The 22,406-nt window shown below is 37.9% G+C and overlaps 1 protein-coding gene across 1 annotated transcript in view; it reads right to left on the reverse strand.

Moving 5' to 3' along the window:
* The window catches only part of ZFYVE16 (zinc finger FYVE-type containing 16), a 47,694-nt gene extending 32,860 nt beyond the window's left edge, over positions 1 to 14,834 (reverse strand). Inside the window, exons 1-5 of the mRNA XM_013004899.3 lie at positions 14,739 to 14,834; positions 8,684 to 10,959; positions 7,348 to 7,444; positions 4,225 to 4,386; positions 1,768 to 1,910 (exon numbers count right to left, since the gene is read on the reverse strand). Of these exons, the coding sequence (XP_012860353.1) occupies positions 1,768 to 1,910; positions 4,225 to 4,386; positions 7,348 to 7,444; positions 8,684 to 10,959; positions 14,739 to 14,808 (2,748 nt within the window). The 5' untranslated portion in view covers positions 14,809 to 14,834. The remainder of the gene's footprint in view (positions 1 to 1,767; positions 1,911 to 4,224; positions 4,387 to 7,347; positions 7,445 to 8,683; positions 10,960 to 14,738) is intronic.
* Positions 14,835 to 22,406: the final 7,572 nt, after the last annotated feature.

Here is a 22,406-nt window from a genome sequence, read left to right on the forward strand (position 1 = left end):
AATGTATGGATTGTTATGAGAGCTGTAATAGTACCCAATAAAATGATCTTAAAAAAATAAATCAGTTCATCTTATGTAAAATCTTCATCTACATAGCCCCACAACCCTTTTCAATAAAATAAAAACCAAAATGGGCTCAAACATTTTTCTGATGTACAATTTCCCAAGACACAAAACCATTTTACTTCTTTTAATTTCACAAGCATAAGGTATTTTAGTTTTAGCTTTCCAAGACACTGGAGGAGAAACTAATGACAAAATGAAAAGTTTTAAATTGTTTTTTTAAATAAAAAAAAGAGGCAAGGAAAACTCAGGGCCCTGTACCATACCATACAACAAGCAAAAAATTTTATCTCAATCCAAGGCTCTCCTTATAACCATCAACAAAGTTTGGGCAGAGAGGGTGGGAGGAGAGCAGGGTGTTAGATGTATTCTATGGTAGCAGCCACCTGTAGTTAACCACACATCACGTCTGTTTCAGTAAAGCCCCTTTTAGACTGGTCAAGTCTGAATGAACAGTAAATGAGAATCATTTGTGAACTCAAATCATACTTACCGTCCCATTTAAAACTTTCATTTTGTTAAAATATCATTCTCACACATGAAATGCCCTAGCATTTTGCCTTCAGTGATTGTGGCTACTTGTAAAATCTACCTCATGAATGTTGACTGACAAGCAGTTTCCATCTACTTAGTATGCAAGCTGCAATAGTTTGTCTAATTTTGTATACTTAAGATCAGCCATGTGACTAACATACAGTAGGTAACTCAAGAGACGTACTGCCATCAAGTCGATTCTGACTCATAGTGACCGTAGGTAGACTGTCTAAGATGACAGAGCGTTACAGAGGCAGAGCACCTCATTTTCCTACGACAGAGCAGCTGGTGGGTTTGATCACCAAACCTGTGGTTAGCAGCCCAACATCCAGCCCACAGCACCAACAGGACTCCGTAGGTACTCAATACCAATGTTTAATGAATGAAAACATTCTTCATTCACACATTAATACTTGCCTCTCTGAGTATTTTGATACTTTACAATGAGTGTTCTTAGTGAGCTGTGTCTGTACACTGGGTATCTTCAGTTTAACACTTGCCACTCTTGCGTAAATATGAACATAAATGCCACCGGATAATTTCCAGTATACATTAAAGTCACTAAACAGAAGTTCGTCTAAATTCAATAATGAAATCCTAGTGGTTCCCAAATCGTGGGCATCTGGAGACTCTGAGAGTCACTGAATAACTTTAATTGTCTTCATATAATTTAAACAAATAATAATAAGCAGCACATAAGAAAATATATTTGTCTTCCATTAAACTAGACCCTGAAGAAATATATAAAAATGGAAAGCAATGCCATCCTTCCCAATAAATTCCTTTGAAGAATGTTATTTTTCATAAAAATAGTATTTTTGTGAACCTAACAAGTTTATGACTTTTAATTAGTTTCTAAAATTTTCTCCATTTTAACTTTAAAAGAATAATTATCGATAGTCATAACCCATGTAATCTAGCTTTTGGGAGTCCTCAGTAACTGAGGAGTGTAAAGGGGCCCCAAGACCAAAAAGGTTGAGAATCATTGTCTTCAACTGACATTAAGCAAGGTAAAATTGAAAATATATTCATTACATGATTTTTCTTTTTGAGCTCTAAGAAGCTCAAAGCATTATTTTTTTTTAAAAAGTACTCCCAAATCAAATTATCATACAAGGAATCATCTACAAAATAAAACTGTATGACTGGGCAACTCTTCAGACTCCTTACCAAGGGCATGTCAGGTAAAAGAGGACTAGAGTCTTCAGGACACCTTTGACTTCCCGATGATAATTTTGTGGTATCTGCAACTTCACCATTGGGCAATATCCCATCTGCAAAGCGCACTCTCTTCTGTTCTTTGGAGCACAGGCCTGAAAGAAGTTGACGAGGTCAGTTCTTTTAATCTGGCACTACTGCAATTGGGTCAGGAAATGTTTTTCAAAGCTCTGTAAAACTTGCCATGCACGTGGTCCAGTTTTACAACTCTCTTTAACATACACCATTCACACAAACACAAAGAGCAGAAATCAACAGGTGGCTATGAATGAATTGTCCAATTGGTTAATGCACAGAGGGGGATAAGCCCTGCTTCGGGCAGCAAAGAAGCAGAGACGACATTTTGTTATTCATCCACTCTGGGGGTAAGTCTTTCTAATTCACACAAAGGCAACGTATTAAATCAGGGCATCCCTGGGAATGAGGTACTTGGAAAATGACTGGCCAGGAGAGGTTATGTCTTAATAACACTGGGGCAGATTTAAAGCCTGCCTCACTGAAGCTAGACTTTGAGTATGGAGTGGAAAGTGAATACATTTAGGGACTAAGGGGCGGGGGCAAAAATGCAGCGGACAGCAGAATGTGCCAGAGATGCAAAGTAAAACATTCAGGAGTAGAAAAGGGCATAAAAAATCTACAGAAAACAAGATCATTTATAAATCAGAGGTCATTTCTTACTTTGAATTTACTTAAGAAACGCAGTGTACCCCTTTTATCCTTATAATGTGGATATTAAACACCACTAAAATATTTGAAAACTACCATATCCCAAATAACCCCAAATTTGATAGGATATAACTACAAATACCATAATTTTTCCTCTATAAATGATCCACAGCAGAAAACTACAAAAATCACTTCCACATGATTTTACTTATTTATTTATTTCCTCAGATGATTTAAAAATAATTATCTACCTTCTGGAACATAATACACATGAACATTGGAAAATATCAAAATCATACATGTATTCTTGATTGTGAGTGAACATATGATACGTTTAAAATGTAATAATTTAGATTGTCAACATGAAACAATCTGTAAATATTGTAATGCAAATTTATTCTGATTTAGAGCTATATTACCCAATGTATACAAATAATCCTTTTTTTCAATGACAGTAAGTGGAAAATAGCTATAGAGAAGACAGAAATAAAGTCTGAAACAATTGTTAAAAGAATCCGCATTAACTGATATTTACTATTTCCAGCATGTAACAGACAAATAGTTTGTGCTTAAAAATGTGCACCTGCCTTCCTCAAGTTCCTAAACTATGGCAGATAATAAGAAAAAGAGATCCTACAATTAAAAGTAGAGTTTTGAAAGAATGGGAGATGTGCAGCTATTAACCTATCTCTCACACTGAAGTCCACCATCCACTGCAGTGTTCTTTGATGGCTGGCTAAGGATTTAGACACTACACTTCCCATACTCCCTTTCTAATTGGCTCTGTTCAAGTTCTGACAATGGCAGGCACTGGTGGGAGATTTGAAGAAACGAGAGTCTCTGTTTCTAGTTTCTGTAGGGATCTTTGCAGTAAAAGCAGTACCAGATAAAGCTGCATGTCCCGTGACTTTCAGTGCTCCTGACATCCTCGGTGGACAATGAATAAGAAAGACTGAAGATGAATCGATGTTTGAATTATGGTGCTGGTGAAGAATTAAAGTACCATGGACTGCCAAAAGCACAAAGAAATCTGTCTCGGAATAAGTACAGCCAGAATGCTCCTTAGAAGCAAGGATGGTGAGACTTTGTCTCACACACTTTGGACATGCTGTCAGAAAGAGACCAGTCTCTAAAGACATCATGTTTGGTAAAGCAGAGGGGCAGAGAAAAAGAGTAAAGCCCCTGACAACATGGACTGACAAAGTAGCTACAACAATGGGCTCAAACATAAGAAGAATTCTGAGGATGGCATAGGACCAGACAGTGTTTTGCTCTGTTGTACACTGGGTCATTAAGAGTTGGAACCGACTTGATGGCAGCTAACAATGTTATCCATCACTAAACCAAAATACATCCTGCAGTCTAAGCATTAACCCTATTACTGGCCCTTTGATGATTCTAGCAGTTGCATGTTGGCATCTGCCCTGACATTAGAGCAGCAGCCACCCACCCGCAGGTCTGAAAATCACGCACCTCTGGAGTTCTTGCACCAGGCTCTGCTAGCATTGTCTCTCTCCTTTGGGCCCCTCAGTGCTAAGGGAGGTAGGTGCTTCATGCCGTGACTAATTTCTGAGTTACTTCAGCACTTACTCTGTGCTCTTCCAGACTACATAAATATACATTTGTAACCAAGATCCTGCACTAAAATTTTCTGGCAGCTAGTCTGCTTTCGATTTCCTAACAGATCTTGACTATGTAGATAAGCAGTCTTTAATCTGGGACATAGCATTTTTTTCTAGTTACCTTCAGCACATGGTTGTTTAAGTGCTGAGTTTGGTACAGCTGATGGTGAAGAATTACTAGATGTTTGGGTCTCCTGGGTAGTCGGGATGGTGGTATATTCATCACAAGAATTCGATTTAAGATTAGAACCAGTTGGACTCATCATCGTTTCAAATGCCTGAGCTATAAAGATGGAAGGGGGAGGGGGGAGAAGGGAGAGAGAATTGACATCTCAGATCATTTTGAACTTTAAAGTATGTTAAAATAAATACTCTATTTTCCTAGTTGTAAGGAGAAAAGAAGAATATCCAAGCAAGAAAAAGAAGCGGCACTTGGCAATGATTAATGTCTGAGTAGCTAGCACAGGCTCCTACTTCAGTTGGCAACATTCCACCTCAGTGCTGTTGCTGTTAGGTTTGACTCACAGCGGCCCCAATAGAAGAAAACACTGCCTACTCCTGCCTATCCTCACAATCATTGCTATGTTGGAGCACAGTGGATCTGGTGCATGAATCAGCTATCTAGATATCAGATTTGGCATGTTTGACCCATACTACAGAAAATCATAGTTGTTGGACAGGACTGTTTCTGCCCTTGTGCCCCTAGATCCTATTTCCAGTATGGTTCAGTCATTCTTCTAAGGCATAAGGCACCTCACATTGTCCCTCTGTTTACTATTCCTTAGCAATTTCTTAACTGGAGTAAAGAGAAAAAAGATTGTTATTACAGTGGTTCAATTTCAACCCCCTGCTGACAATTCTGACTCTTAGCAACCCTACAGGAAAGAGTAAAGCCGCCCATGGGGTTTCCAAGAGCAGCTGGTGAGCTTGAACCACTGACTTTTCAATTAAGGATCCAGCATTTTAATCGTTGTGCCACCAGGTCCTAAATAATCTGCATTCCCACCACCTTCTGACCTGACGTCTAACTATAATCCCATTTACTCACTATGATCCAGCCACCCAGCCGCCTCCTTATTAGCAAGAAAGAACTAGCTAGCTCAAGCCTTCATTCTTTTTGTTGCCTCTGCCTGGAATATTTTCCCATACATACACATAACCTTGATCTCACATTTATCGGAGTCTCTGCTCACGTTTTGTATGATCATACAGCTATACCCTAACCAATTTATGAAAAACTACTTCTTTTATTACCAATCTGTTACTATCTCTCTCACACATTGTTCTATTTTCCGTTAGGGTGTTGTTACCTTCAAACATTTTTTTTACTCAACTGTTCATCTCCCCCCACATTTAAATGTTTCATGAAAACAGAAGAGTCTATTTTGCCTACACACAATGACTGAATATTGCTGTATGAGCCTTCATTCAAATAACTGAACTGGTAGTTTCAACAGTTTTTAATACTGACCTGCTAAACATGCTGCCACTGCTAAAATTGTCTTCTTCCTCAAACGCTGCTAAATGACAGCATGCTCATGAGATGGCTTCCACTAGCCAATGAAATCCAAACTTCTTATTCTGGGCTTCAAGGGTGATTCTGAATTTGTCTTAAACCTCCCTAAAGGCACTCATATGGGTGTTTCCTTGAAATTCACAGTCTCAGTACAACTTCCTCATTATCCAAAGTCTCTATTCAAACTCTCTTTCTTTCAATCTTTTGTGGAAGGTGTCTCACAAACATTGAAGCATCTAGCTCCTCTAATTTAATATGTTATTTTCCCATATGCTACTTGAAACCTTAATGTTGATCCTAAAATAAACCTAATATGTACTTCTGGTACATCAGATCAATGATATATAGAACTATCCATGAAACTACATGCTATATCAAAATAAAATGCATTAACAAATAAATACATAACTTTGTTCCAAAACATTTTCCCTGATCAACCCCAGCTTGATTTCAGCATTTAATTAAATCTCTTTGGTGAGATGTGTCCTCTCCCCACGTCAACCCTGACAGCCAATACTTGTCAGTGCTCAACCCAAACTCCAATCTGCCAACTGAAAAATTGCTGCAAATATTCATAGCTGTTTTGTTTTTAAAGCAGGAGAAATCACTAAGTGGGAGATTGTTCTAACATTTCTGAATTCTAGCAGATTCCCTGGGCTAGCAGCACCAGCTGCTGCCTTTTGGGCTATTGAAGCACCCTGAGGAAAAACCAAACACTTAAATCAACCTCATCATAAACAATGATGATACTGTAAAACTACAAAAGGTTAATAATATTCATTCTGTTATCCTCCAGAGCAGAGGTCAACAGCAGAGTAAAGCAGCTTACTTCAGAGGAACAGACTCACATCAGAACTATTTGGGTAACTGTTGAAAAAAATCTATCTTCATGCAAAAGAGAAAAAAATTGTTTTTATTCTCCTGGTTAATTGGAAGTAGTGTCTGAGTTAGTACACAGGCCTGGTCTACAAAAGTCCCAAGTAATATTTGCTGGGAATTAAATAATCAACAAATATTAGAAAATGCCAAGATGAGCTTAAAAGAACATACATTTGGGTCATGGGTGGAGGCACACATAACATGAAATTGTGAGCACTAAAATAAGACCACCTTGATTGCTGATCAAGGCAGCTAGGCAAGAAGCCAGAGGAAATGATGGAAACACACAATAAAATCCTAAAGTTGCAGAGGGTGGAAAAAAACAAAAACAAACAAACAAAATATATGTATAAACAAACACACGTACATATATAAATATGCAGATCATGTGGCAGTTGTATGAGCTTATCTATAAAATCATACATATGACTACCCGGTATTTTATTCCCATTTCAGGTTGTTACCTATTTAGGTGGGAACTGTGTTCTTGCCCTGTGCTATTAATATATAGTAATGAATACTATGTATTGGTAGATATTCTACAAAAGTTTAGAGTAAGATGATGGATAGCAGTGATGATGACAAAAACCGATGAAATGTAGCATTTCGGGACTTGGTAACCGTTAAGAAGTTAATCGACTGTCACGCCAGAAACTGAATGCTTCCTTCCCAGCCTGGCAGTATTAACTGTGAGAGTAGAACAAAAAGAAGAAAAAAACCAAGGCTTGTCCCACCTAAGCCAGATAAGTCAACACTTAGGGAAATAAAGAAGTTTATCTTTGTCACACTCCAATTCTTTGTATGAATATATTCAATTACTGGAAGAAAATGTGTCAGGTTCACACTCACCTTTACTAATCATCTCATAGCAGACTACACATACTCTTGCTTCCTTTTCTAGATACTGTAGTTTACATTTCCTATTACAACAGACACCACAGAATACCTAGATGAAAAACAATCAATCAGGCAAATTTGTTCACTTTTTCCCCCTTGGACTCATTGTTATTTATTTTTAATTATGGCAAAGATATATACAACAAAACATTCTACAATTCAACAACTTCTACATATATGCCAGTTCCATTGATTATACTCTTCATGTTGTCCAACCATTATTGATATCCTTTTCCAAATTATTCTACCACCATTAACATAAACTCCATGCGCCCTAAGCAAATACTCTTCCCACCTTTGCCCATTGGAAACTAGAGGTCAAGCTCATTTTCTTTCTTTTAGTAGTTTTCTTGATATCACATTCACATATAATACACTTCCACAGTTAAATCACTTTTAAAGAGTTGTATATACATAATCACAATCAGTTCTAATGCTCTCTGCCCCTCAAATCTGTTTGTTTTAAACATATTTAAACCTATTGGAAAGAGGCAGGGGACCCAAACCCTAATTAACAAAATACCATTTTCTTTATTACATAAATAAATGACCATAACTTGGGGTAGTTATTTATTATTTTATTTTTTCACTTAAAATTTCTGCTATTTAAAACCGTATTTCAGATAAGGATTTCTCTTCAATCATTTGTAGGGGAAATTGACTAGAAAGGGGAACAAAAGCGGTGAGGTTCATAAGTCAAAGACTTTCTGCAGTTCTTTATTTTAAATGTTTAAAAATAGAAAGTTGGTATTTTTGCAAGATGATTAAGACTGATTTGAAACCAACATCTTGCTGAAAGACGCTGAATAAAAACACACTTCTTATTTTTACAGCTCCCCCGAGAATTTCCAGACCATGAGCTTAGTCAGAGATCAGATGCAGTCAGCTTCCACCTTCCTGTTCTAGCCTTGGCACTTTTCAGTGCTTCCCTGGACATTGACCACCACACTAACTGCCCTGAACATGGCCTTGAAAATATGTATTAGAGGACAAAAGGGACTGAGCCTGGAACAGCCAGTGTATCAGGATTGGGGTGTTACTGACATATAGTTTTAGATTTCATAAAAATTAGTAACTAAATAGGTGTTCCTTATTTCCTAGCATGTAATACCCATGGCAATGTGGTATTTTACTGAAACATCAAGCAATCTGTAAAGTGGTAATGCTCGTATCAATTACTTTAAACAAATGAGATCTTTTCATTTTCCTTTTAATTATGGCTTATGGGCCATAGTAGGTTTCATTAAAATGTCAATCAAAGAACAAAACGACTTAAAATTTAACTTACTTTCCCACATGCTCTGCAGTGGTGCCTCCGTTTTGTAAAAGTAAATTTGACTTGGCAATTCATACAGTTTGGAGCTTCTGAATCAGGAACCCAAGGAGGAGGCTGTTTCTGCCCCAAAATCAAACCTCCTTTCTGTGGTTTCTCAGGTAAAGGAAGTGATTCTTCGTTTGCAGTTACAAAACTGCATCCAGCTTCAAAATTACTTTCTATGTCAATGTAGTTAGAGTTGAAGCTAACCTGAGGGTCAGTTGCAGAAGTTGTGGTCCCAGTGCTTGGAGCAACGGCACCTGCCTCACTGGGTTCACTTCTGGGAGTATTTGGAACATCTGGCTGATTTAGTTCCTTTGAAGTCCTTGCTCTGGGTGGAAGGTTAAACAACTGTTTAGGTCTGGCTCCTCCCACGTGAACAGATTGATTGTTAATATGAGAGGCTGGTAACTCACTCGGACTCTCAGATTTACTGCTAGATAACCCTTGTTCAGTTGGAATTGTGTTTTCCCCTAAAGAAAGACTGCCATTTTCTGCTGTACTTTGTTGGCTGACGGCTCCACAGATCGCATTAATGCCAGGATGTTCCCCTGTAGCACCTGCTTCGGCATTGAAATATGTATTACTGATGTCTCCATCAACAAGGCCTTTCATATCCATCTGACTCTTTTGAGATACTGAGCCACTTACATTTTCTTCAAAAGGTTTTATGTTAGTGGTCTGAAGATACTGCTTGGTCAAAAAGGCATCAAGTTCAGCATCACTAATTAATGTGCTGCTTTTCATGCCTTCATCAATATTAAAGTAATCTAAGTCTGGCCCATTGGTATCAGTGCTTGAAAAAGGAAGGCCTTTACAGTGATCAGGAGACTCTGGGGCATCAGCAATGGAAAGCTCCGTTGCAGGTTCTGCAGCTGTAGGACTGTTGCTATCTGGGTAATTCAAAGATTCCATTGAGGTTCTGATTTGGACAGGACCTACCTTTTCTGCTCTTATTTTTTCAATTAACAGCTCTGGGGGTATGTTTTTACATTTTTCCTGTTTCAAACGCTCACTCTCCTGAAAGCATTCCCCGGCGAGAAGAACATTCTTCAGTCTTTCTTCTTGCACAGTCACCACATTTTCTATGCTATCTTTATGCTCATTGTGAGGTAAACAATCACCACAAGCTTTACTTTCCATTAAGGATCCACACAAAGACCCAGATACTGGGAGACAGGACAAGGAGGATTGTACACCTTCACTTGAAGTATGGACAGTTGAACGGGAATCTTCAAGTTCATCATTATTATCTTCAATGTTTAAATTTTTCGAGTTTTCTTTTACAGATTGCTTTATGCATAAAGCAACCTTATCTTCTTGAAATGAAAAGTCAGGTGCTCTGACATTTTCTTCTTGTGAATTCGAATCATTTAAACATAAACTTTCATTTTCTGGAAGGGTGCAAGGCAAAACATTTTTACTACCCACTTCTTTTAAAGATTTGGTGGCAGCTCTGACGGCTGCATCTACCTCCTCTTTTACTGAACACCCATCATCTTTTAGTAATTCACTAGTCTGGTCCTCGAGCTGTAAACTGTCTTTGGCAGCAAAAGTCTGAGAACTTTGTTGAGTCAAAGCAGATGGCACGTTAAAGTCAATGGGTTCTAACTGATTAGAGATCTCTTTACCCTTTACATTTTCTGTTCCACTGTAGTTACATGCGTCTGAAAAGGCTGTGTCTGTTTTCTTGCTCAATTCTTTGGCTCTGCAGATTTCTCTGTTTTGTAATTCTGAGTTGGCATCATTCTGTTCCTCGATGACAGGATCACTAACATGATCTGCTGAAAAAACACAAAAAGTCTCTGGCACTGAAGACAGATCCAATCCAATCAAAGAATCTACACTAGACTTAAAATCATCAGGCAATGATGTTTTAATATCTTCGTCACTACTAGTCACATGAACTAAATTACCCATGTCACTTATCAGATCACAGACAGGTTTACCACACCGACCCATGTACAAAGGCTTGCTTTCATCTGAAGTTCCACTATCCACAGAAGAAAGAAGATCGAGTCCTGTGACATTTTTTTCACTTTGTATAGGAGTTAGTCCCTCTTCTAGGGTTGTTTCAGTTAGGGCATTCTGATTTGTCTCAGAGGACGTTTCTGATGAGGCGAAAGTATTAACGCATTGTGGATCCTTTGGTAGTGGTGAAGTTAGTTGGGAGGAGGCCAATTCTGAAGAAACTGAACAGTGATTAGAATCATACACATTTTGTGCTTCGTGGAGATAATCTTGTTCATCTAATTAAAAGAGAGACACATTATTCAGGAGACGGAAATGAAATAAAATTATGAAATGTTATAATTTCTAAAGCTTTCAACCAAGGTAACTATCTCTTTACACCATAGATTGTCCTTTTGCAAAGTAGTAATAATCTAAAACTATTTTTAAAAATAATTTTATTGGGGGCTCATACAGCTCTTATCACAAACCATACTTCCATCCAGTGTGTCGAGCACACATTTGTACATATGTTGCCATCAACATTTTCAAAACATTTTCTTTCTACTTGAGACCTTGGTATCAGTTCCTCATTTTTCCCTCCCTTTCCCACCCTCCCAAACCCTTGATAATTTATATATTATTATTATTATTTTTTCATGTCTTTCACTGACCGATGTCTCCCTTCACCTACTTTCTGTTGTCCATCCCCTTGGGAGGGGATTATATGTAGATCATTGTGATTGGTTCCCCTTTCTCCTCCCACCTTCCCCTTATCTAAAACTATTTTTACTGGACTTTAAAATACTTCTAGTTTCTTACTTTTGAATACAGACCCCATTGTGGTGTGAATTGTACTCAGTAATTCAGGTGCATCATAAAAATCAGACTAAGGAACTGCTGAAGGACAATCTAACTTCCTCGTTCAACCAGACAGGATGCTAGTTCTCTTTCTAACATGAGAAAATATTATCTCTTATAGTAATGAAACACCAGTTTTTGCAGAGTTTTCAAGTTGCTTTTATCTTGCTCATAAATTGGTTTCAAAGACTTTTCTTATATGGAAACTTGTATCTAGAGAGAAACTTTGGTTTTCTTATATCTGCTTCTGGTTATAGATTCCATTCAGTGCAATAAACTATTATGAGGAGCAGCAGGAGGGAGGAGGCCAGCAGGTAGGAGGAGACTGGCAAATGGGAGGAGGGCAACCAGGCATATTGTTGGACCAGCAGCCATTTTGCAGGAGCAGTCTCTAGAAATGGAGCTAAGTATTGGAGGGATCCTGGCAAGACAGCGACCGAGTAGCACACACAGCAAGGACTCCCAAGAGAACAGCGCATGGAGCCACTGAGAGGACTATCACTTCCAGACCACAGGATTTTCAACATAAAGTAGACACAAATTTACTAAAATTAGAGAGCAGCAACAACAGCCAATTAGAATCCCCTTGGTCATCTCCCTGAGGCACTCAACCACCCGAGAGCAGATTCCCAGGTCTGTGAATCAAGGAGCTAGCTGGAGGGGAGGTACCATAGAGCAACAGGGTCATAATTCTAACAGAGCAGACTGGGACTAGGGAAAAGAAAAAATAAATTGCTTTGGCTCTCTATCCAGACCAGAAGACCCCTTGTGGATACCCCCCAGTCAGGGCTCCCCAATACCAGAGACAACACAGCCTACCAAGCCATGTGGGGGTATACTAAGGACGGGGGAAATTCATACATATTATTACTTTTTTCCTCCCAATTTAATTTATTTTCTAGTCCCCTAACATACCATCTACCTAAAGTTAGCACCCACAACAGAGACTAAACTGGGCAAAGCTTAGAGCATGAATAAACATACATTCACAGTTCTCCTATGTCTTATTCTTGCCCCTTCAACTTTCCTTTCTTTAATTCAAATATCTAAAGTTTTAGTTCCAGACATGACTAACCTATCTTTTAGTTTCAATTTTCTTCTAGTCAAACCTTGTTTTACCTCTGCATTCTCATAAAACCAGGAGCTGACACTATTACTACCTCTTTTAAAATCATTTTTTTCTATCAAATACTTGTACCTGTTCTTCCATCATTGAAAATCAGGCATTTTGGGAGCCAAATACCTCTTCCTTTAACCTACCTGATCCCTTCCATTTTAAAAATATTTTTTATTACCTACTGCTCCTTTCACTCTCCCTCCTCTAAAACTTCCTCCTCCACTTTTGGGTTGCTCCCCTAACACCTAATCTAACCCTCTCTTCCAGATACTTAATACAAACTGTCCATCACCCCTCTACTGCTCCACTTAACCCCCCCAAATCACAGCACCTACCTAACACCCCAAAAGCGACTCCAAGACGTCAAAGAAACAACAGAAGACATTGGTGCACACAAGGGAAACAGAAACAAAAAACGAATGCCAACCAGCTTAAATGCAATGCCCGAAATTGAACAGACTGGATATACCAGAAAAAGAATTTAAAAGAATGCTATTTCACTCATGCAACAGTCTGAGAGAAAAGGTGAAATAATAGAAAAGCTAGTAACCTCACTAGAGTACTCCAAACAGAAACACAAAAATCAAACACTACAATAGCACAATTAAACAACATTATAAAGGAACAACATGAAAACTGTACAGATTCCAACCTAAAAGAAAAGAAAAAAATGTAAAAGAGGCTGAGAAAATCTTGAGAACTACGTGGGACACAATTAAGAGGAACAACCTGCATCATACAGGCATTCCAGAAAAGAAGCAAAAAAACCCATACAGAGAATAGTCTAAGAGTTTCTGCAAGAGAGAACTTCCCTCAATGTCTAAAGGAGGAAAAGATCATTATTCTGGAAGCCAAAAGAACCCCAGCCTAGAGAGACCCAAAAGGAAAACTCCCTGGCATATTGTGTTCAAGATGTCTCACATCAAGGACAAGGAAAAAATTCTATGAACAGTCAAAGGAAAAAATATCAATTACACACAAAGGGTCATCAATTAGAATAAACTCAGATTTCTCAGCAGAAACCATGCAGGCAAGAAGAAAATGGAGTGACATATACAGAGTACTAGAGGAAAAAAATTGTCAACCTAGAATCCCGTAGGCAGCAAAATTATCAATCAAATATGATGGTGAAATGAAAGTATTCCCAAGACAAGGAGAATCTAAAAGAATTCACAAGAGACCACAATTATAAAAAATACTCAACCAAGTACTGTCGCCAAAACACCAACAGCAACAACATACCAACCTGAAACCAACAAACAAAGCAATTCCTCACAAAAACAAACACACAGAGAACACCCAAAGCAAAGCAATGACACAGAAAGAAGAAACTAAATACAATACACACACATACATCCAACACACACACACACACACACATAAAGCAAAGTGACAGTAACAAATACATATCAATAATCTTACTGTTAATGGACTAAAGGCACCCGTAACGAGACAGAGAGTAGCAGAATGGATATCAACAAAAACCCATCAATATTCTGCCTACAAGAAACACACTTCACAAACAAAGACATGAACAGATTAAAAATCAGACTGACAAAAGCATATCCAGCAATCAGCAACAAAAAGAGAGCACGGGTAGCAATATTAATCTCTGAGAAGATTGACTTCAAGGCAAACAACGTAGTAAGACATAAGAACGGACACTACATAATGATAAAGGGAATAATAGCTGAGGAACCCTTAACAATAACATATGCACCCAATGAAAGACCCTCAAAATACGTCAATTAAATCCTCACAGAATTGAAGTTATAGAGACACCAACAGTAATAACAGGAAAGACAGAAAGTCAAGAAAAAAACTCAACAAAGACAAAAAAAATCTCATTAACACAATAAAAACAACCTTGTAGACATACATATATAGAATGCTACAAAACAATAGTATACTTTCTTCTCTAACATAAGGAGAATTTTCAAGAATATACCACGTACAATACTATGCTATAATGAAAATTAATGTACTTTTTACAGAAACTAATGATGTAAATTGTTCTTGGAGTACTCTATACCGGAGATAACAGAATTACACATCTGTTAAAAATATTCTCTTACTGAAAAAAATGAAAAATGAACCAACCTGGGTTCTGTTCAAAATCATCAAGGAGTTTGTCCAAGTCACTGACTGCTGCTTTAAAGTAACTGTCCATCCTACCTGCAGATGTATTCAGAATTTAACTCTGGTATACCTAGAAAATAAAAGGTATGATATTACATTTTTTGAATACAGTAATATCAAGTCATCTACTACATGCCAAGAAATACAGTCAGAGAAGATTTCTGTGTTGATGCATCCATAATTAGCTTAGAGAAATTGCCTCAACATACAGATTAAAATGACATGAGAAACAAATCTCACAACCAAACAAATGCATACACAAACTAACAGAAATGTTAAAACATTTATCTAAATAAGTAATTCCTGGGTAGAATTAAAATTAATAAAAATACTTATACTCTATATAAATATACTGTATACATATAAAATATTGCACATAAAAGCTTGTGGGGTTGAGCAAACTGGAACTCCAAGGGCTGTCTAAAGTAATAGTGTAATCAGGGAACCATAAAGAGCAGCAAGACTGAAAAGAGTATCTTCAAAGGAACAACAATCCTTGGAACAGACTTAAAAGCAACAATAGACGCCAGAAAACAAAGGGACAATGTATTCAGAGAACTGAGAAAAAACACCAAGGAGTATTCAGCAAAATAAATTTCAAGAATTAGACAGAAAAAAAAATGTCCCCCCAAATAGTTTATTCACACAAAGCTTTTAAAAGAACATCTAAAGCATGCACTTTCAAAGAAAAATAGCCCCAAAGGAATACATGAGGGAAAGGAACTCACAGCAATTAAAATAAGAGTGATCAAACAAACATTGTTTATAATATCACATTAATGAGGTTAAGAAAGATATTAGTAAAACAGACTTCAATAATATATAAACTAACAGAAGGGTCGTAGACATTAAAATGCTCTAAGAATCTACTAATGCTAATAAATGAATTTTAGCTTTAAGTGTAAGAGTACATGATCAACAAATCAGTCGATAATGAGCAGCTGAAAAGTAAAGAAACAATTCAATTTATAATCACAGCTAAAGAATAAAACACCCAGGAATAAATTTAACGGATGGTAAAATATCGTACACTGAAAACTATAAGACATTAATGAAAGGCTTTGAGACCTAAATAAATGGGAAGACATTTTGTGTTCATGAAATGGAAGAATTTATGGACCTGGAGAACAGTATGCAGAATGAAATTAGCCAATCACAAAAGGACAAATATTTTGAGAACACTGATGATTATAAGGGGGAACAAGATAAAGACTTTCAAACCAAAGGGAGCAGACATTAGAAATTGCCTGGTGGGGAGGAAGTCGAAGGAAGAGAAGATAAAGTAATGGTCCAGATTGATGGTGGTGGGAGGTGAATGGAAGACAGGAATCCACAGGACAGAAAAGAGCAATCAAGGAGCAGGGAAAGGTAAACCGTTGGGGAGTTTGATTACTAATTTAAACTGCTGCATACAAAGTTGAAATGTAAACCCCACCTAATTTACAAATAAAAAGTGGCTTTTAAAAAAGGTATCATTAATACCCAAAGTAACAGATCCAATGTAATCCCTATCAAAATTCCAACAGCCTTTTTAGGCAGAAATGGAACACTCAAATCTCGTTTATGTGGAATTTTAAAGGTACCAAATAAGCTATCTGAAGAAAGAATAATGAAATACGGGAATACTGTAAATGAAACTCATTGTCTTTGAGTTAATCCAACTCACGGCAACCCTGTTACAGAGCAGAACAGCTTCATACACTTTTCATGGCTATCAACTTTACAGAAGCACACCGATGGCCAGGCCCTTTCATCCATGTTGCCTCTGGGTGGATTCAAACATCTAACCTTACGGTTAAGGTGAACTCAAATCCTTTGCAGGGCACAGGAACCTCCAATCAGACTGATATTGATATACTGACAGACATATAAGCCAATGGAATAGAGTCACAAATAAATCCATACATTTTTGGTCAACTGGTTTTCGTCAAGAGTGGCAAGTCCATTCAATGTGTGAAGAATATGCCCTTTAATAAACAGTACTGAGACAAGTGGATTTCCACATGCAGAAGAATAAAGCTGGGTTGATACTTCACACCTCGTGGGAAAAATAAGTTGTGGTAGTTACATAATCTGGAGTCAATTTGAGGATTACGAGTGTGGGGCTGGAGTCTAGGCTGTCAATCGGGATATAACCAATGAGGCAGGCATCTGTGTGGGCATGGCCTTTTACTGAGGATTCTGGGAACTCCTGTATTTCCTCCTTGGAGACAGACAGACTCTTTTCCCCTCTCTCTCTCTCTGCTCACTCCCCGCAAGACAACCCTGCTGAGGAGAAGCCACATGGACCTACCCTGATGCAGCTCTAGTAGCTGGAAAAAACACGTGGAGAGCCCTGCCAGTGCTGTGATGCTTACATTGCCACTCGATCCACAAGATTTCCCACCCACTGGCCTGTGATCTTCCTACATTCAGCATCATTGCATGTGTTTAATGAGTCTGATGAGGACTTTATAGATTGGTATTAGACATTTGGGCTAATATCGGACTTATGGACTTGATCTGGACTGGGCTGGGATGTTTTCTCAATATTCAATTTCTCTTATATATAAAGCTCTTTCTTATACACATATGAATGTCTCACTGGATTTCTCTATTCAATCCAGACTAACACATTATGGCACCTTGGGAGTGGGGTACTAGAGAAACCAATCATAAAGATGGAGAGTGGATCCTTATTTGACTTCTTTCTGCCTCATGATAGTGTTTCTTTTTGGGCTTCCCATAAATCAGCTATCTCCATGAAGTTTACTGGGTTGTTTTCTGGAAAGAATATGGGAAGTTAAAGTTTTGATTATTTTGTTTGGTTGTAGTCTTTGGTTATTCCTGTGTGAAATGGCAAAAATGAATGTTATTAATGTATACTTTGAGCTCAGGGGTAGAAATCACCCCTTGAATTTCTCAGGGCTGCTTAGAAAAAATGGCTGACAGAAGGTCACAATGGCTGACAGAAAGCCTGGCTCTGGGTTTAATGCTCTCAGAGGCCTAATCCCATATTTTGTGTCAATAGTTTAGATAGAGATAACCTAAATAAGGATTGAACTTGACTACTTTAAGAACTGAGTTTAGTACCTGATTCTACTTTTTTAATACTGACTTCTTGATTGAAATAATGATTAATAGAAATGTTTATTGGGAAGTATGAAAATAAGAATTTGTAAGCCCACTTGTCTTCAGCCATTAAAATTGAATCCTTAAATGGGTTTTGGACATGCTTTTGATAAAAGCTTTGAAAAGATATGCCCCACCCAGTGCTTTGAAGTACTCAGGCTGTTTGTATTTGAAGAGTCTCATCTAAGGGGTCATTGTTGACATGACTGACGAAAAAAGAACACTTTGGGTTTTTGAAATTTGAACTCTAGTGATTTTTGTCAGAAGCTGGACAAAATCTGGAACGATGAAGAAAATGCTTCTCTAGGACTGAATGTTAAAGGGAGCCTGTGGGCAAATTGAAATGCTTGCTGGGTGACCACCTGGATCCACTGGCTGAGTTGAAGTGGGAGAAAAGCAGGAATAAAGAGACGGGTTGAGTCTGGCCACTGACACCCGTGGACCTGGTTTACAGGAACTAGAGGAGAAGAAGAGAGCCGGTTGACTGATCTGAAGTTCATAACCTAGCACAAGGGGGCTAGGCTTGTTGAGAATTTGTGATGAGCCCATGGTCTAAAGTCAAGGTGACTAATGGGCACCCTGGTGAGGCTGAGGCCGCCCACATTGAGTTGACCAGAACCTGACCAGATAAAGGAAAGATTTTTCAGCTTGTCAACTAGTGGATATTGCTTCAGACTTTGTGGATGGCCTGTCCTGATTTGACGTTGCTTATAGATGCAGACTAACAAGGTTCCAACTTGAATGAAGATTCTTCATATAGAAAAATATGGTGGTCTACTCAGAGCATTGGATTGTTGTAAGTGGGCAATATAGAAATTGGGTATCCAAAAATATGGGGGATAAAGGCATGAAGTAGTTGGTTTACAAACTTTCATAGGTGGGGGAATATATTCATAGGAATATAAGATTAAGGGATAGGTGTTACTTAACTGCAATTATTAGGCATAGGATATTTTTGTTTTGTTCACTTATAGAATGTTATGTTTAAATGAAGATAGCATTATTTTTTAATTGTATGCTATTAAGTACAGATATAATTTTATTATTGTTTGTTTGAAAATTATATATGGCTAAAGAGTTATGTGAAAGTGTCAAATTGACAAGGGGTGGTAATAGTTAAATAATCTGGTGTCAATTTGAGGATTAAGAGTGTAGGAGTGGGGTCTAGGCTGTCAATCAGGATATAGCTAATGAGGCATCTGTGTGGGCATGGCCTTCTGAGGATTCTGGGACCTCCTGTATTTCCTCCTTGGAGGCAGGAAACTGTCTCTCTCTATGCTCATTCCCTGCGAGACATCCCTGCTGAGAAGCCACATGGACCTATCCTGAAGCAGTCCTGAGAGTTGGAGAAACCACATAGAAACCCCTGCCAGTGCTGAGATGCTTACAATGCCACTGGATCCACAAGACTTACCACCCACTGGCCTGTGATCTTCCTGCATTCAGTGTCACAACATGTGTTTTGTGAGTCTGAAGAGGACTTTATATATTGGTATTGGACATATGGGCTAATATCAGACTTATGGACTTGATTTGGACTAGGCTGGGATGTTCTCAATATTCAATTGCTCTTGTACATAAAGCTCTTTCCTATAGACATATGACTATCTCCCTGGACTTGTTTCTCCAGTCAATCCAGACTAACACATAACTCTAAATGGATGTTGTATCTAAAAGTAAGAGCTAAACTCATAAAGCACTTAGAAGAAAACATAGAGGTAATGATTTGGGACATTGTTTTGAACAAGGGATTCTTGCATATGACACCTAAATGGCACAAACAACAAATGACAAAATACATTCATTAGATTTTATAAAAATTGAAATATTTTGTGCATCAAAGGTTTTGATCAACAAAATGAAAAGAAAAACTGTACAACGAAGAAAATGTTGGGAAACATACTTGTTTATCAAGTAAGGTTCAATATCCAGAATATATAAAGAATTCCCACAAGACGCCAAACAACCTACTGAAAAAAAACAGGCAAAGAACCTGAAGAGAGATTTTATCCAGAATATGAGACAAATAGTCAACAAGCATAAAAATCATACCCAGAATAATTGATTTGGGAATAAAAATCAAAACATCACTATGAAATAATATCTGACACTTACTACTATAGCTATATTAAAAAATAAAAAACAGGGTTAGGGAGGCTATTATAGAAACTGCCCCCCCCCCTACTCCACTATTAGTGAGAGAGTAAAATGGCACAGTTGCCATAGAAAAAGTCTGGCAGCTCCACAAAAACTAAAACACAGAAGTAACACATGGTTCAGCAATTCTACTACTAGGTATATACTCCAAAAGACTGAAAGCAGGAATATAAACACATGCTTGTACATCAATGCTCACTGCTACACTATTTCATCTTTGCAATAATTCTGTAAATCTAAACTTTATAAAATTAAACATAAATGTAATGTAATCAAGGCAATGAAAATAAAGTTCAAGAAATAGCCTAAAAGTAGAACAAAAAGACAAGAAAACGAGGGGGGGATGAAGTGTCAAGCCAATCTCACTGCTATGAAGTCAATTCTGACTCTCAGGGACCCTATAGGATAAAGACAGAAATGCCATGGGGGTTTTCAAGACCCTAACTCTTTAGAGAGTAGAAAGCCTCCACAGGAAGACCCTCGACAAGATGGACAAGATGGATAGACAGAGTGGCTACAACACTGAGCGCAAACAGGAAATAAAGAGTGTGAAGATGGCGCAGGCTGGGCGGGGTTTCGTTCCGTTGCACACAGGGTCTCGATGAATCGGAACAGACTTGAAGATACACAAGAACCACCACCCTACCGAGCTCAGTTATCTGCAATGCTTCTATCATTAAAAGTGAGGTTAAAAATACTAACGGCGATACAACTAAAACATTAATATACAAGGGGGCAGCAAAAGTTCATGAGGCAATTCCATAATCTTTTCATTCCATTTTCCATAAACTTGTTGGAACCCCATCATAGAACTAAATTGGGACTATAAAGGAAAAGTTCAGTATTTATGCACTTTAAGGAGTTGGTGTAAGAGACCCAAATTCCATGTTCTATAAATTGTATGACAGAGTAGAACTGCTTCCTAAATTTCCAAGGCTATAAATCTTACTGTAATCACCACCCCATCTTTCTCCCATGCCTGGCTGGTGGGTTCTAATTGCTGACCTTGTGGTAAACAAGCACTCTCCCACCAGGGCTCCTTAAAAATACATAGTAAAGGAACTCTGAATATGGAATGTATTTTAAAAAAATAAAGCAGAGGAATGGTCATGTCTAGCAATAGTTTCTCATTAGTCAGGTGATTTCCCTAATAAATATGAAATTCATTAGATAATATTTACAGAATTTCTTTTTAACAATATACTATTAAACACTGCTATTCAAGTACCGAGAAAGAGATCCAGAAAGTATGTTAAAATAACCCGACACTTTATAAAAGGTCTGATGATGTAAATTTAAACACAACCTGTTAATATGAAATCTTACTAAGCTGTACATCTACTTCATATTTAAATCATCGAAGATGCATTTATTGGACCAGCACTCTACGATACATTTCAGAACGCCAAAAAAACCCCAAAGGTTCAGGAGCTCTTGAAGCATTGTGGGCTATGAGTTGGGTTGTTCAGTGATTCAAACCCACCAGCGCTCCTTGGGAAAGCAATGAAGCTTTCTGCTCCTGCCTACATTTACAGCCTTGGACACCCACAGGGTGTAGAGTCGGAATCGACTCCCTGGCAGGGAGAGGGCTATATGATATTTGAAATTCTTCATATGGTAACCTGATTTAGATAATAGTTTAAATCCTTTGGCTCTTCATGCACTCAGATTTATGAATATTTTATAACATTGGCTGAAAAAATGTTTTTTGAAAATCTTATGGTTTGAAAAAAAAACCCATTTTGGCAGCAAAATGGAAGATTAACTCTAAAATGGGCAAAACCAAAATACAATGGCCAGGAGACTCCTAAAATGGTGAAAGTGATAGATGATGATGGGTACTGAGAGAGTGCAGTAGAGATGGAGGGAAGATAAGATATAAAAATGGCTAAAAACCAAGAATTTTTGGAAAGTGGACGCGAGAGAGAAATTGAGGATTAGTGCCAGGTTTCTATCACAGTTGACCAGGTAGATGGTGGTACCACTCACAGACCAAACCAAGCAACATGAAGAAGGGAAGACTTGGAGGAAAACTTGAGTTCACTTTCAGACTATTGTTGGAAGTACCTTAAGAACATCCTGGAGAAGATATCCAACAGGCAGCTAAATATAAGGATCTGGAGTTCAGGAGAAAAGTCTGAGATAAAGATTTGGGGGGTGGCAGCACACAGTAATGGATAAGATCACCTAAAAAGAGAAGCTAGGGGAGGAACCTGGTATCAGATAACTAGGATCACAACACTAGTATTCCTAAAAGCCACTCTATAAGACTTACATAGTCATATGTACTTACATAGAAAATATCCAGGATATACAGTTAAATGGGGAATAAAACAAAATCGAGCTACAAAATGTTATGCA

Source organism: Echinops telfairi, unplaced genomic scaffold (genome assembly GCF_000313985.2).
Source record: "Echinops telfairi isolate 266 unplaced genomic scaffold, ASM31398v2 ScPeMD7_7469;HRSCAF=8507_1, whole genome shotgun sequence".
Lineage (NCBI taxonomy): Eukaryota > Metazoa > Chordata > Mammalia > Afrosoricida > Tenrecidae > Echinops > Echinops telfairi.